The sequence below is a fragment of the Melozone crissalis genome, unplaced genomic scaffold (genome assembly GCF_028551555.1).
Source record: "Melozone crissalis strain CALT ecotype California unplaced genomic scaffold, PUWL_Pcris_2 ptg000027l_1, whole genome shotgun sequence".
Classification (NCBI taxonomy): domain Eukaryota; kingdom Metazoa; phylum Chordata; class Aves; order Passeriformes; family Passerellidae; genus Melozone; species Melozone crissalis.
The window spans coordinates 14382831-14400012 of NW_026535805.1; the positions used below are offsets into that span (position 1 = coordinate 14382831).

Genomic DNA, 17182 nt, shown 5'->3' on the forward strand with positions numbered 1-17182 from the left:
AAAAAACTGCCAGGACTGAATCCTGTCACTCTAGGATTATGTGCTATTCATCAGTCTAAAGACACAATAATTTAAAAACGAAGCAGCCTAGAATCAAAACCTTGCTGTCTTTTCTCTAGCAGCTCTATATTCAATTGTCACACATATGAAAAATGAGATCATAATTACTCAAAGAAATTACATTCTAGCACAAGTCCAAGTAATCTCCAGAAAGCTTTTGCAATAATATTTACATTCATGCCATCTTGGCCCATCTTAGACTCAAACCTACCTGCATGAGAAACACTTACTCCCTATGTACAATCAGCCATGAGCTGTGTGGACATGTAGCTTCTCAAAACTGCCTTTAGGAAAACTGGGCTGTTTCTGATGTAGGTATTTTTCACAAAAATTAACTGTAATGCTTACTATCTTGTTTTACAGCATCTGAGGTCACTGACACAAAAAGAATTTTGAGGAAATCAAAGCCCAGGAGAGGAATCTGTGACCAAAGCTCCATGAGCCCCTCTGATCTCTCTCTGGAAAGACACAGGTGCCTGCAGCACTCACTGGGATTGCAGTGGATGGGCTCACATGCCTGGGGCTGTGGTGTGGGTGTTCAGGGACACAGTCACTCTGCCTCCTGTGTGCTGCTGCTGTTCATCTCCACTGGCACGCTCCCCAGCCAGCTCACGTGTCCCTGTCTGGCTGCAGCTTGGAAGAAAGGCTGCTACAAGAGAGCTCTCCTAAGCAGACAGGCTGCAGTCAAGGATCTCCCTGTGGAGCTGAGGACGTGAGAAGAGAGGTCTCCATCGCTGCCAGCTGACTTCCCTGCCCCCTCTCCAGGCCCTGTGCCAGCTTCTGCCTGGCTCCCTTCCCTCCCCAGCAGACTGCAACATGCTGATGGGCTCTGCCCTGGATGATCAGGGGAGCATATATCCTCTACACTCACCATTGCTTTTTGCTTTGTTTTTTACTCAGTCAGTGGGTTGAAATAATTTTTGTGAGGTGGTACAGCCCCAGAAACTGCTCCAGCCACACAGCTGTGGAAACCAAGAGCTGAGAAAGGAAAGAGCAGGAAGAAAAAGGAATATAGTGACAAATGAGCATTACAAATCCCAGCTCTCTCTGAAACCAAAGTGTTACAGAACTACTACTGGTATGTTTAAAAAAGGGAAAGACCCCAAAAAACCAACACAAATTACCCCAGAAAATAGTAGCATGAACAGATCTCATCTTCAGCAGCCCTTCTGCCTCCCTCCACTGCCTCCTCAGATGTGCTGAAGGAGCTTTTTCAGGGAATCAGTTGGATCAGAAAATGGATCCAGGTTAAACATAAATAAAAACAAGAAAGGTATTTCAAATGTAGAACAATTCACTAGTCCAGCTCACCACATGGCAGTAAACAATTTTTTCAAACACAGCTGAAAGCAGAGAGCAAGTGTGGGAATGAGTGGCTGTGGCTGAGTGCAACAAGATGCAGGAACTGCTTCTGCCAGTGCTGCCATTTAAAGGTACACCCACACAGTCTCAGCCTCCACTCCTCTCAAAATCAGGCCTCAGTAATTTCAGGTGGCAAGCCTGAAATTTGTTTGCCTTTTATCTTGCATAATCATTTGTCTTGTGCAAAGAGATAAGAAGGCAATTCTAGCATTTGCTTGTGTTGGCATTCCCCATGTGCTTACATAGGGGTCAACAGTGGCACAGAAAATTAAGAAAAGACCCATCAGGGACCCTTATGTGTGCAGAGCTTGCTGACTGGATACAGGATGACAGATTTTTGAGAACAAAGGAAAGGTCAGAATTAATTTCTTGCAATTGCTGATTTAACTTCAATGGCATCTTGGGAGCAAGTTAGCTCTTAAAGTAACATTTATCTAAATATACCCTTACCCTGGCTTTGAAGAAGTCAAATGTTGGCCTTTGTTGCTACCCAAGTAATGAAAACACTGATTTCTCAGCTAAGTACCCAGCTGTAGCTAGTGTTCAGAGTGGGAGTGTTAGCTCTCCCCCACATGAATGCATTTTGTGCTGCCTGCTGGGTCCTTTTGATTTACTCAGCAGAAAAATCCCAGAAATTTAAGCAAAGTGCTTCCCATCCCATCTCACAGGCCAGACAAAAGAGAGGCCTGACAGTATTTCTTTGTAATACTTGTAATACCCACCCAGCTACACCTTACTTCTGATTCACCAGCAAACAGCCAGTGGCCATCACAAATAAGACAGCACAGAGATAGAAATTCCCCTCTTTACCTGCAGAATAGACACAGCAGGAGAACACTTGACCTCCCCCATGAATAGAATCATACAATGGCTTGGGCTGGAAGAGAAATCAAAGGTCACCTAGTTCCAAACCCTCTACCATGGGCAGGGATACCTTCCAGCAGATGGAAGACCAGGTTGCTCAAAGCTCCATCCAAACTGGCATTGAACAGTTCCAGCGATTGAGCATCAGCAACTTCTCTGGACAACCTTTTCCAATGCCTCGCCATCCTCACAGTTGATAAATCATGCATGGATGTGTTTACTTCACCTATACACAGAATTTTAGACTGCAAAGAAGGAATAAGCTCATATAACTACAGATCTCTGCTCTTTTCCATGATGGAAGTCCAGGGCATCAGCATGTCCTTGAGAAGCATTTGCTGCCACCCAGCAGAAAATGCCAGCAGCCAACAGTATAGCTCACTACATAGAATAAGACAGGAAAAGACATACTCAACTCTACATTTCCAACCTAGATGTGGCCTCTGAAACCAGGGATTTCTGTACTGCATTTGCCAAAAAATCTCTTACTGTTTGGGCCAAAGTTTAGGGCTCCCATTTTAGTCTGTCTTAAAAAAAATTGAATTGAGCCCATGCACAAGAATTTAGTGTAATTTTAAAAGCTCCAAACAGCTTTTCCTTTCCTTCTAGTAATTTTATCAACAGTAGCAAACATTTCTGCCTCTTTTAACATGTGCTGCTGCTTGAAGTAGCAAACCTGAGAAAAATCCTCATTTTTTTACTGCCTTGACTTTGATATCAGTATTTTTACATCAATTTTTACTTCTTTTTGAGCTATTTGAAGTATTTCAGATCAAATCATAGAAAATTTTAAATAAAATTTTGAATAATGAGAGCGTTGATGATCAGTTCAATTCTTTCCCCTTAGCAGAACTCAGCATTCCTTTAAATAGCATTTTCTTAGTACAAATCTGCTCTGAGAGTCTGATGATTCAGTAGAGTCTGTAAGAGAACTCATATACAACAAAGTTTGCTAGAATATTAAAAAAAAAATCCACATCTTTTTTTGCCCTTCGTTATTTGAGAGTAGACTGCTCATTTACTAGACAAAGCTATAAAAGTGATTGCTTTGGAGATTGGGAGAAGTAATTTTCTTACTTAGTTGATTCAGGCGACAAAGCATATTACCACTTAAAGGAAGACTATAATACAATCAGTAAAAACATTATTAAAGTTGGATTGTGGCTTTCTTTCTTTGCCTAAGTATAATTGCATATGTTTTCACTATAAAAGAAAGTCATTTTAAATATAATGGAGAGATTAGTAAACTTGCACACTGCTTATCCCACTTCCTTGTGAAGACTTTTCTTTACTTGGATTAGCATTATGAACCACTATATTTATTTATATACTTCTTGGATGAAACATCCAAGAATTCAGTGACATTTTTCATCCTAACGTATGAGGAATTAGGATCACAATCTTTTATGAAGGAACAAGGCTAAATCTCTACCAAGAAAAATGCAGTGACTATTTATCTCTATCTCTTTTTAACTTAGCAACATGATTTCATTCTGATATTTATATATTCTAAAATCATCAGTATTGGCAACAGTCTCTTCTAAATATGCTGACTAGCAGTAACAACACTTGTGCATTATTCTCAAAATGTGCTCCTCAGACATCTGGAGCTCTGCTTTGGGTTCTGTCAGTTTCCTTCTCCTGAAGGAGAAATAAATCTCAGTTCTGGAAGGTGAGATGCTGCAGGGCAGGCAAAGAGTTGAGAGCAGATTTTGCCTCCTTGGGTGGCTACTGCTTTTAATTTTTACAACACCTTCATAACAGAATCTATTTTTTTTCCTGAACTTTCATTAGATGATTCTCTGAGCAGCCTCTGAGATAATAGAGCATTATCTTCAGGCTACTGAAAGCCAAGAGCACCAGCTGACCTGGCTGTGGCCATACAAGAAAAGCAGAGGCACAGCCAAAAGTAATCTGGGTCTGCCAGTGGCATAGACATTTCCTTTCACTACTTCTCCCTCGTCTCTAAGCAATTTTCCCCACCTCCTTCCTTTGATTCTATCTTGTTATCTTGCTGAGTCAGCCTTTGACTTTTCTACATTTTTTTCAGGTCATTCCTTTCTCAATGGCAATTATTTTTCTTTCCATGTTGTCACAAGTCCACCAATAACATGCTTCACCCTTTGACAACATTCTGTTCTGATCTTTTCCCAAATTAATTACCCAGTTTTAAGTTTCTGACCTTTGGTTTTATCTGATTTATTCCTCCCTCAGATTTCATTTCCCCCACTACTTTCCCCCAACATCATTCATCCTCCCTCTCCTTTGCTCTCTTCCATTTCACACTCAGTTCATAATTTCACTCTTGCCCTTGCCTACTCTTACATTGTTTCATTTATCATATATATTTATCAAATTATTCATTCAGTCTCTCTTGCTCCAATTACCTGAGGAACATATTTATTTTATAACTACATAAGCAGTATGGTATATTCTTCAAGCTTTTTCAAATAAATTTGTGGAAAGGAAAAACATTTTCTTAAGAGTTCTAAGGCTATCCATGGCTTTGGGATACCCAGATTGGTCCTAATTTTACATTATTTACATGTGCTAGGACTTCTACAGGTATTAACTCATTATATACACCCTCAAAATAAACATAGATTTCTGATGGTTGTTGCAATTTAGGACTCAGGGAATTTCTTCTTGCTTTCTTAGTCCAAACAATAACTGAAGCTGAGTTTTTTACTATCATGAATCCAAGGTTCTTGAAAGAACAAGACACTTCTACAGCCTCTTTTTTATCAAAGTAAGCACATACACTACACACTGCAGCTCTGCTGTAGCAGGCTGAAGTCTCACACTTGATTTACTATTGTTCTAACTAGTCTGTCAAGATGCATTTTTGAGGGCTTCATTATTCTGGCTTGGTCACCCAGATACTTCATTCATTTAAATAGAGGCATTTTAAAGAGAAAAATGGACATGCCCTCATGCCAAAATCAGAAAAATCCAGACAGTGGACTGAGAAAAAACAAAAGGTGTATGGGGAAAAAATACATTGATTTGAGGAAATACCTAGGGGATACAGATCAATAGCTTGTCAGTTAGCAGATTTTTAACATGGATTGACTTTCATCCAAACAGCCTACTTGAAATATAGAAAGCAAAACAAAAGGAAGCCACAACCCCACAGATTCTATCTTATTATCTGGGTGAAGGACACACACAATATACAGTCAATAAAAGTAACTGCACACTGAAATCACAGAGGATTTTAGTACTGCAGAGGGACTAGACCACAAAACAAATATTGTTTCATTTCTCCAGTGTAAATATCAACAACTCCCTGTGAAGGACAGGAATACAGGTACATTACTCCCCTGTGACATTTTGAACTGGTGGATAACCAGGTCTGTAGGACTTCTTTTTCTACTCCAAACCACACAGGAGAATCAGAATTGGCTTGAGGACAATAAGAGACAGAGCTGGACCAGTTCACTTGGGATGGCAGTAGTGTACAGCACTGGGGCTGTGGAACTGGACTGCTTGCAGTTGACTACTGGGATCTCTATGAAAGCAGGAACAGAAGGCAGCAAGGCACTTCAAGTCCCAATATCAAACCAGGGACTTGGTTACAATCCTTTGTCTTATGGCTGAGAACAGCTGCTCTGTGGTCCTTTGCTTAGGAACTGTTATTATGAAAGCTTCTCATTGCAATCATCACAATGTTCTTTTGTAGTGATTTTGAAGCTTAGTACAGTAATTATGTAGTCCTATAACTGCTGGCACTTTTGTCCATCACTTTAATGCTAACAAGACTACTGAGATTAAAAGCTTCAAGAGCAGGGATCTGTTTTGCTTTGAGCCACTGAAATGACTGTCAATTTCTGTACTACACAATTACTAAGACTTATACACTGTAGAAAGTTAATATTTTGTCCAAAGGATGGAAAACGGGCTGAAATCACTCTGTTCTCAAGGATAAACATTAGAAACAACTGCTCTGTAAGGACATGCAGAAAGACATGGAAAAGATGGAGAGTAACAGAAACATCCTCTGAGAACTTTGCTTCCGGTTGAATAACTTCAGAATTATCTTAATGTAATTTGCTTTCCAACCATTAGGCTGTGTAAAAATTCATAACGCACCAAAGTGCTGCAGAAGTGAAGGTTAATTTGAAAACTGCTATAGGAGATTACCAGAAAGATCAGTATCATAGTGGCAAATCCATGTTACAAAGATCAGGCTTGGTAACTAATGTTGTATAAACCAGCAAGATTTGGTTGCATGCTACAGTTGTGCTGTACACAATAACCCTAGCTGAGTAGCCTTTCCAAAGCATTCATCAAATGAAAACCAAGTGGTGTTGCCAGTTGAGTTTGGGCATTTGTTAATGCTTCTTATACAACTTTGAGCACACAGTATTTAACCAGATTTGAAGCAGAAATTGAGCTAGCAGCGAAGCAGCTAAAAGAACATAATACAAGTGTCTGTGTCATGTCACTTCAGGTGATGGTCTTCTCAGAGCTGCCCAGGTTTGAAGTTACATTTCAGGCTAGATGACAGAATAAACTTGAACAGGGTGAGAGACAAAACACTGAGCCCCGCTGAGAAGGCTGGAGCCTGCTTGCAAATCAGCAGCAATCAAAATACACCAAATCATACCAGCAGCACAGCTTTGACTGACCAAGGTACAGTTCTAAGGAAACAGTCAGGCTTCCAGTGAACATTAAGTATGTGAAATGGACAAACCAAAATTGACCAAAATTAAATTCTTTTCCTTGGATCCCTTTTAGGACCATTAGCCTTCATGCCCTTGCAGGATGAGATAACATTAGTATTTTTGCACACAAGAGAAAGCATGGGATGCCAAAATTTCTGCAAAGGGAACACAGCTACCTAACGAATGATTTCTGAGCTCAGATGGCCCTGGCAGCTCTTACCAACTCTTTCAGTAGCTGTAGGTAGGAACTTGCACGCTATCCATATGCTCTAAAAATGTCACAACTAATTTCTGCTCATGCCATCCGTTATTGGTTCCTCTGTGCTAAAGAGTGTCAGCAATTCAGAGCAGCTAGTGCCATACGGGAAGAATCCATTCCAGCATGTAAACCACCAGGCAAGATTTGAAGATGATCCCTGTGGCACAAGCTCCTATGTTGGACTGATTAGGTCCTACCTGACAAGAGCACTTTGGCTGTTCACAAGATGGCTGGATTGCAAATACTCATATTTGTGCTGGAGCTTATTAAATACAAAAGTGCCCACTGCTACTAAATCCATGAATACACACACCTTAGTACCAGACTTCAGTGTAATATTTGCAAACTGAAATTATGTACTAAAATACTGATCAATCTACCATGAAAGACCTTTTCCATTACAAATTTCAAAGCAGAAGAATTATGATATGGTTTCTACTGAACACCTAACATCTTAAATATACCTCATAGTTCATCCCTAACAAATACACATCACAGTACACCTGTCTTTGAATAATGAAAAAAATTATTTAAATGAAAGCATTATTATTTACCTATGCATCTTTGAAGTGGTGACCACAGATACTGCAAAGCACAGCTGGTATTTTATAATGCCTAGGTACACATTACCAATGAGAGGGCACTGTCTTTGGATACACAGCCATTTCTCTCAGCAAAGGTACACATTTCTAAGTCTACAGACACAGAAACTGTAGAGCTTAGAATCAGAATTCATTGCTACATATCTGGCTCTAAAAGAGAGATTTTTTGGCTTAAGTGAACCTTTTCCCCCTTTCTCTTTGCAAAACAAGCGAGTACAACCCAAGGCCCTTCTGCCTTCAGAATTTAAGTGATTGTGAACTTTGTTTTGGTTTTTTTTCTCCCTCTATTGGCTGTGGATGTGACAGCCTCATACTGCTAAATTGCTCCTGCTAGAGAACTCTGTAAGTCAGGCTATGCCTAAATCTTTTTAAAGTTAGTGTGCTTCAGGCTCAAAAGAGAAAGTAATCTGTTCACATTATGAACTATTGTGGTGCCTAAAATGAGGATATTTGTGTATCTAGGGAAAGTTTAATTCCCAGATTAGGCATCTAGTTTCCTGTAGAACCTATAATAAAAACAAGATTATCACTAGTTTATTGTATTTTTTGAGCTAAAAGACATCCAAACTAGGCAGCAGCCAATGCTGATGGAAAATATGTTGTTTACACCAGTTCCTCATTTTTTGCACAGAAAGAATGGGTTATCCAATGAAGTTTTAAAATTCTGTCCTACAATCAGAATCTTAAAACACTTCTGTTACTATTAAGGCTAGGAAATTTCTTTCAAAATATATCTGGAAGCAATAGAAGGAGCAGAAGCAGAGTAGGGACTGGAAGCCAGGTTTCTTCTACCCCAAATGAATATGTGACTACTACAGCCATCTTTAAATGCAAATAGATTAAAAGATTTTCTGCAAACTGCTAGAACTCAAATAGGAAGAACTAAGGGAGCAGCACTACAAAATACCTTCTGCCCTTCCTAAATCTTTGTGACTGTAAGCTCAATTTTAAGAAGTTTAAGATGTTCAATACTAGCTTAAGTGATTTGCTTTCTGTCAGGTGCCTGTTAAGGCAGACAGCTGTAAGGTAAAAACCGGCAGTTTAGAAATTTTCAGACAGAGCAAGATTTTCAACATCATCTTCTGCAACTCAGGCAGATGTTCTGTGTTGAAGATTGGTTATTGAAACACATGTAACAAAAATAGTCCCCACTTGCACTTTTCAGTCATGTTTCATAAGGCTGGATGGGGTTTACATTACCCAGTCCCCCAGCTGAAACAAATAAGAAATGTTGCACATGAGTTCTCATGGGATTTAGGCACAAAACCAGTACTGAACATTCCTTTGTGATCAAGATGTTTGTGGATGTGTGCACACTGTGCAACATAAACTGAGGTAAGTCAGTTTAGGTGCCTGAACAGAAAGACATTTCTCCAAAAACAAACCTAGTTTCTGCATGTTAGGTATGAATGCTTGAATCTCTGATGCAAAACTAGCACCTGCTTCTTTCCTTTCAGATGGGCTGCAGCTAGCTTTGGGAATTCAGCTTGGTAATTCTCACTACATAGAACACTGCCGAAGTTACTATGCATTCTAAGAGGCAAAGAACTTAATGAGATCTTCCATCTTGGAACTGGCTTTAAGATTGCTTGTCACAGGCTTAAAGTTTTTGAGAAAATATCAGGAAACATTCTCCAATAGCAACGAATAAAAGATAAATCAAATCTTGCATCTACTATTTTCTTGCACCCGAGCTGTCTAAATGAGTAATAAAAACTGAACAAGGCATGATTCATAATAAATCAAAATATAAAAATGAATTTTAAAATCAGATATCAAAGGTGTTATCAGTGGAATTTTCATTATCTGCCTTTTGTACACTCTCATATTTTCAAGTGTGACTTAGAATTTTAGAAAAATGTCCGTATTTATGATTTGAAAGGAATGAAAGAGATTTCTTGCCCTCTGCTTACATGCACCTTTATTTATCTCTACGAAACTCAGACCCAAATTACTTGCTTTCTTCAGGAAGACTCACCCCTCAAAAAAATCCTGCTTACTTCTTAATGAAAAATCCTAAGGAAAAGCCACTCTGGTTTTGGTACTGCTGCAGGAATTTCCTCCATCTTAACATCCTTCCCTCACATACACTCTTGGAGAATCCAGCCTAGGAAATGGATGAAGAAAGCAATGGAGCTACAGATCCATTCAATGCCTTATGCAAAACCATCCACTGAACACCAGCTGTCAAGAGCACTCTTTACAGTCCAAGGGTACATGCATCAGATAATATTATTCTTATGATACATTGTGCAAATACTGACATCTGGACAGGCAGAAATCTCTTCAAGATCCATCTTCTGAATTCTAGCTTCCCATTATATGAACAGAATGCATTTTCTTCTTAGTCTTTGCAGAGTATTTACATTGATTCCCAACATTATCTTCACATGAAGAGGAAATTAAAGACTTAATTAGAATCAGAAAATCCCAGGTTAAAAGGGCCCTCAGAAGACCATCTGACCCAGTTTTTTGTGGAAAAAGGAAGCCTATAGGAGATTATTCAGCACCCTGTCCAGTAACATCTTGCAAACCTCCAGTGATGGAGACTCTACCATGTCCCTGAGGAAGGTTGTTCCAGTGAATAATTGTTCTGCTGAAAAAAAAAAAATCCATCTTATCTTGAAATAAATGTCCTTAAGTACATAAGTTTATGTTCTCCTTATGTTCTCCTTCCAAATCATTACACAATGATTAAACACAGCTTTGAAATCAATCTAGACCTTTCCCATGCACCAGATCTATGAGGCCATTCGTCACAGAAGCTTGTCTATTTTATTCTTAAAATTGCCAGTGATAGCTCTTGTCTAATCTCTTTACAGACCACTGCCCCCATATTTTGAACAATTTTTTATAATACTGGAATCAAGTATTTTGGGCTTAAAGTTAATCCATGTCATCATGGTTTATCCTAGCTGTCAAAAAACTTCAGTCACCCAAACCCTAAACAGTTTTAGGCCCAAGAAAACTAATTAGGAAATGTTCCCTCTTTGTCTTATAGCTTTATCTTTTCCAGAAAAAAATGTCAGTTTCTCCAGAATGGCCAATTTCACATTTCAAGGGCTTGCAGTATACAAAGGCTCTAGTTCAAAAAAAGCACCAAATTCACTGTTTATTTCATAAGAAAAAAATGTTCTGATATTCCCAGATGATCTCCATCTTTTCTATGACATAGCAAATGTCTTTCAGTTCTTCTACAGTATGTTAAAATTTATATCTTCCTTTCCTCCACAAGAAGACAGGGAAAGAGAACATGATTGTGGCCAACAGTAAAAATTCATGTCCCACAAGCAATCCAGCTCTAACACTACACAGCACCTTAAGTATGCCAACAGAAGCAGACAGAATATGGAATTAAACACATTTAATAATTTATACAAACCATATTTACTATTGCTGCCTATTGTGCCACACTTATGTTCAGACTCTACAGCAAAGTACAGGAAACCCTCAAACTTCTAGAAGTCCCTTGACATTACATCAGCTTGAGCTTTCTGGTGCCATGGCAGATTGAACTTGTTGCAACCAGGTTCCAGTGGCCCTTCCTCCCTTGTCCAGCCCAGCTATGTGTTTCCTTTCCCTGTGTTGCCCCCAGCCTGTGAGATCACACACTGAGTAATTCAGAAATCTAATGCAAATGACAATTAAGCTAGCCCAAAAAAAAGCAGTCTGTAGCCAAATCAGCTCCCTGAACTGTCTCACCACATGATCACTGGTGCAAGGAAGAAGGCAGGGACAATACAGGGTGAGGAGAGCAAAGAGGAAGCTGGGATTGTGCAGCTCCCCAGATGTAACCTGATTAAATTTGTCATGGAATGGTATCTGTTAGTATTTGTAATCCAAAGGGCACAACTTAATGCATAATAAATTTCCAGAGTTTTACTATCTACTCATTTATTTATCACTCTACAACAATGTACCTTTTAAGTTTCTTTGTTTTGGTTGTATCTGATAAGGAAAGACTGTAATCCTGGGCAAATGTGCATTCACTGCTCAGTAAATAACAGCTGCACATGTGATCTAGTGACTGGATCCTGCCTATGACAATGTCTTCCTATTATTCTCTGGTTTCCTTGCTAATACATAAAAGTGATTACTAAAAGGACTTAGAAGATATTTTTCTAAAATCACACTGTGACATGGACAGACTCCTCTTTTCTTATCTGCCTCAGCCACCACTGACAAAAGACAAAATATTCCTGGCAAATATATGAAAAATGCTTCATGAAAAAGGAGTACTAGGGAAAAAAAGAAATAGAAAATAAAGGAAGCAATGCAAATTAGAGTAGGAAAATCCATTGGTATGTCTTAAAAAGCATGAACACTATCAGCTAAAATAAGATAGCAATTAGTAAGGGATTTAGATTCTGTACACGTGAGAAATAATACAACAACCTGCTAATTGGAGACAGTGCTATTCAAATGTTACTGATGAACAAAGACTGGTACATAATTATGTGAAAGGAGGGGGAGGGTTACAAGAAACACTTCAGTCTAGTAGACTGAGCCCCAGCTGAGAAAAGGCTAAAACAATAACCATGAAAACAAGCATTAATAAGCTACTGTCACAGTACAAAGAGGATAAAGAAGAACATATTTGTTTACACAATGAGGCAAATTTTGTCTAAAGACAGACCTACCTTTCACAAGAGAGTCATAGAGAGATATGCATGGTATGACATACATATATCCTATAAAATATCACAGTTTATAGTCTGTTCAGTAATAATTTCAACAACATGCACTGGGAAAACTTACATGTGATTATTTTTCTTTAATTACTAATATACTTTTTAAAATTTTAATTGTGACTATAGAAAACAAATGCCCTTATCTGGCTTCTGGTGCCTTTGTTGCCATTAATAATCATTAGTTGTCCCCAAGAGATAGAAACAGCAAGAAACCTCACCTAACAGGGATGTTGTAAAAGAAATTCATTAATACTGTATTTGCAGACCACTCAGATACCACAGTGAGAAACAGCACAGAAAGGCCTATGAGGAAATTAATCATTCTGCATTCAGTGCAGGATCTGGCAGATGTGCAATGAAGAAAGCCTAGAGACATACATTAAATATGAAGACAAAAAAAGATTCTAGCCATTACCAGCAGAAATAATATCCCCTGAATGAACATCAACTGCCTTAGGCATTGAATGTTTGATGCATTCTCATTCAATATAAAGGAAAACTCTCTGATTAATATGCTAATATTACAACAACTACCAGCCAGGTATTCTGTGAAAAATACAGAATCTGATAACGTAATTAAAGTTTATCATAAATATATGCTATGGGATTAGTATTTCCTCATTTTTGCATACTTAGTTTTGCAACTAAATAACACTCCCACAGTAATTATTGGCAAATGTACATTATCTCAGCAGTCAGAGAATCCTGTCACCACAGCTGACACAGTGGGATGTGTTAGCACAATAAATCAATCCATGTTTCATGCTGCAGTCACTGGACTTCTGTAATCAAGCTCCCCTGCTTTACAGCTACCTCAAATAAGTCAGAATAGCATAGAAAGGCTAAAAACCAGTTACTGGAGTGGTGACAAACCTGCAGGTTCACAGGTAGCTCAGATGTCTGCACTAGCGTTGCGATTGTGAATTACTAATTTTATTTCACTCCACATCCGTTCAGTTCTGCTTCCCTCTCCACATAAGTAATTTATCTTACTCCATCAGCCCACATTTGAAGTCAGATTTCAACCTTCTCCTCTGTTAATCAATAGGGACAGCTGCTGCAGAGGAAGCCGGTAGGACGCACCATTGTGGTGGAAAAGATCTATAAAACCAGCTTTCTACAGTTCTTCAGAAATGGGAACAAGAGGCAAGGGGACTCAATGCATGCCTGTCTAGAAAAAGGGAAGATGTGCTGGAATAATCTGCCTGGCAGAAATAGTTTTGACACCTGTGTTGAGATGCAGCCATACAGGAGCCTACCATGGTTCCCTGTACAAAAAAGCCAAAACTGCATGAAAACATGGATAACCAAGTACTGGTCTTCAAGCAATCCCATGTGCTTAAAGCAATTCCACTTTGGTAGAATTTTTTTTTCCTTCTTAAAGCAGGCAGGGCATGCTGCCTGAAGATTCCCTTAAGGTTCCTGAGCAATATATTAACAGGTACATCCATGGCCAACAGCCAAATTATCCCTCATCCTGCACCACATGAGGGAACAGCCCAGGCGTTCTGATCACTCAGCCTGCTGAAAGGAAAGGCAAGACTCTTCCACCCTCTTCATGCAATACAATTCTCTCTCATATCCAGTAGAACAGCTTGGAGACAGTCTGACTTGTGCATACCATCAGCCTTGGAAAGAAGAGCCAAACCTATGCCCACCTAGCAAGGTGAAGACAGACCCAGAAAGGATGAAATTCCCAGTGTCCCACTGGCTGTGTATGTGCTTTCTGTCCGTGCTACTGCCCATGGCTCAGGTGCCAAGCATGTTTGCTGCTTAGGATCAAATCAGAGTCCTTTATCAGGTGATGAACCCCAGAGCAGGGCTTGGTCTCTCTGCTGCCCAATTCAGACTGACACCACAAGTCAGGGTTTGGGTCTCCTCACACAAATGTATTCTGGTTCTCCATCCTGAGATGCTTCACAACTTGGCTGAGCTACTGATTTGTTTACTGCTTTCTTCACCAAGAGAGGAATGAATCTGTTTAAAAGGGTGCATGGCATATTTTAAAGACAAATCTGACCAGCTAGCTGCAGGAAAAAAAATAACTTGTCTTCATGGATATAAGTCCAAGTGACAATACACAGTTCCCTTTCAATGATCAGTTCTGACGGATTTCTGAGGATGCAGGTGGCCAGCCCCTCACAAGCAAAAAGATTAATAATTTTAGTAGATAGGCTTTCCAGGATAGCATAGCAAAGATTAATGTTATCTGGGTTTTTTTAAGCCAGCCACATACTTAGCTTCTATTTGACACAAACAGGACCATAAGCTGCTCATACAAGGTCTACTCATTTCAACATAAAATTAATACAAGCAAATCTGACTGAATTTAAAACTAATTTATTTCTTTTCAGGAATGCAAAACCAAAGAAAGATTTATCTAACTGCCATGGAGATAAAAACCAAACAACAAACCTAAATGAGTGAACTAACTGCAACAGAGCTGGCAATCACCTTGTCATAACCAAGACATTCTAATAAAAATATCAGTGCAGAAAGTAGCAGACCAAAACATGGAATGAAAAAAAAAATCATAGTGGGAAAATCTAGAACTTGGAATATTGATGTCTGAGAAAGGCCAATAGCACACAATGATATATACAATTCCAGAGTTCAAAGATGATGACAACAAAACTCATAAAAAATACCAGCAACTTTCTCCAATCCTTTGTAGCTTAGAGCACAAATATATTGATAATTTAATTTAAATATTGTAAGATTTCCTGTCTCATAAATCTAAAAAAGGCATAAGGGAAACTAAAGCTAGTAAAATCGTAAAAGCCTGTGTTCTGGGGTGTTTTTTTTAACCTCACAGGTTAGATTAATTCTCACATAAATAGAAGGAAGTGTTAAAATATTTCTCCTCCTTTTCTAGCTAAAAATTTCTCCTCATCTTTTTTTGAAAGAGGATAATTTTTGGTATTGGGTATTTTTAATAAATGGTACTTAAAATATCTGCTGCCAATACATCGATATGAATGTACAGGCCTACCTCTGCTATTCTCTGACTCATAGGAATTTGGGATATTAGAATCACATGGAAAAGAAACAACTTTTCAAAAGATAATTTCACTGACATTGATATTGAAATACCAATTTCTTTTGAACATATCAGAAAAAGACATTCCACATATATCTGACAAAGTATTTGATATATTCTTACTGGTTATCAAAGAATCAATATCTCTTTTGGTTATGTAGCAGAAATCATCAAATCCCTGGAACAGGTAGTGTTATGAAATTATGAGGATCTATAATTATTAATTATTTAATTAATTTTAAGTTTATTAAATTTAAATAACATGTCAATCTTGATTAAAAGCCAATTTCCCTGAGAGATAAGGACTTCCACTAGTAATATTCTTTTACTTGTGCAGTGAGCAGATTACAAGGAATTTAAACAAATATAGATTGATTTTTGTTGAAGGAGGGTGCCCTTTATTCTTCACCATGAACAGCCATGTTATGTTAGGATGCTACTACACATAACAACTCCTTTGCCTAATTAAATGCTTTAGAGTTGCCTTTGTGATCCATACAGGTATCTTCATCAAAAGTGATCACCATCAAAACACATACATTCTTTTTGATCTTTGAAAAGTGTATCTTATCCTTAAAATCATTATTTTATCAGATATAGATAACTAAGAGGAAAAATGTGTATGAGATTGCTAGAACTCCTAAGAGAGACTAATTTCTTTCAGCAATTCTTGAATTCTCTTTACTATTTTTCCACGCAGTTTTACACAAAGCAAGTTCATTCATGCAGTGCCAATGTGCAATCCCACTGTGGATAGGGGGTTTTGAGCCTCAAAATTACAATCAGGAAAGCAGAGACCAAAGAAATATACATAGCACAAAGAACGTTGTCAGCTGGTTAAATTTGACCAATGGTCTATTTTCCAGGGCTTCAGGATCATCAGTACCATACACGTGTCGTTTTGTTAATTTACTTTGCTGTTGCTCGAAAGAGGAAAAGTATCTTGTCCCACAAGGTATTAGCCCAGACTCTCAGGTTATGTTCCTACTGTTAAAATGGCTACAGGGAATTTAAACACCTCTCTAATGCACTGCCTTTTTATTCACATGGGACCTGCACACATCAGCTACAGTAACAGTTTCAGACTTTGACATCTGTGAACCAGAGAAAGCTGAAGAATGACAGGGCCATAGTGCAGTGCCAGTAGTGTGCGTTTTATGCACCATCCAAGTCTGCATTTTAAACAGCAGGAACATCACGCAGCAGCCAATGGCAGAACGACATAAAGACCTTGGTCTTACCCTTTGTTTTCAAGTCGTTTAATACCTTGGATTCCACGGGCAGTTTATCGCTCACGAGCTTTATCTCAATATTTCGGGACGCCAGTTCCAGCAGCTTTTCAAAAAGACGCTGACCCTGGGAAGGACATTAAAGGAAAGCAGAAGCCTTTAGACCCAGAATTGATCAAACTGTATATCAACCAATTAAAAAAGCTCGCTAAAACAAAAACGTTATAAACAACATCTGAGTAACTGTGTTCCTAGATATGATTAAATCTACCCTAAAGCTTTGCAACTCAAATTTTGTTTTCTTGGAGAAATACTGTTCTGAAGGCCAATAAGATCTTTTACTTTTCCCAGATTGTGCAATATTGACAAGGTGACAGGTGTCAGGCAGAAAATGAAGTGTCCAGGGGT

The 17182-nt window shown here is 38.6% G+C and overlaps 1 protein-coding gene across 4 annotated transcripts in view; it reads right to left on the reverse strand.

Annotated features, from left to right (window-relative positions):
- The window catches only part of PLD5 (phospholipase D family member 5), a 173145-nt gene that overhangs the window by 42237 nt on the left and 113726 nt on the right, over positions 1 to 17182 (reverse strand). For all 4 annotated transcript variants that reach the window (XM_054279799.1, XM_054279800.1, XM_054279801.1 and 1 more), the window contains one exon: positions 16787 to 16901. In XM_054279799.1, the coding sequence (XP_054135774.1) occupies positions 16787 to 16901 (115 nt within the window). The remainder of the gene's footprint in view (positions 1 to 16786; positions 16902 to 17182) is intronic.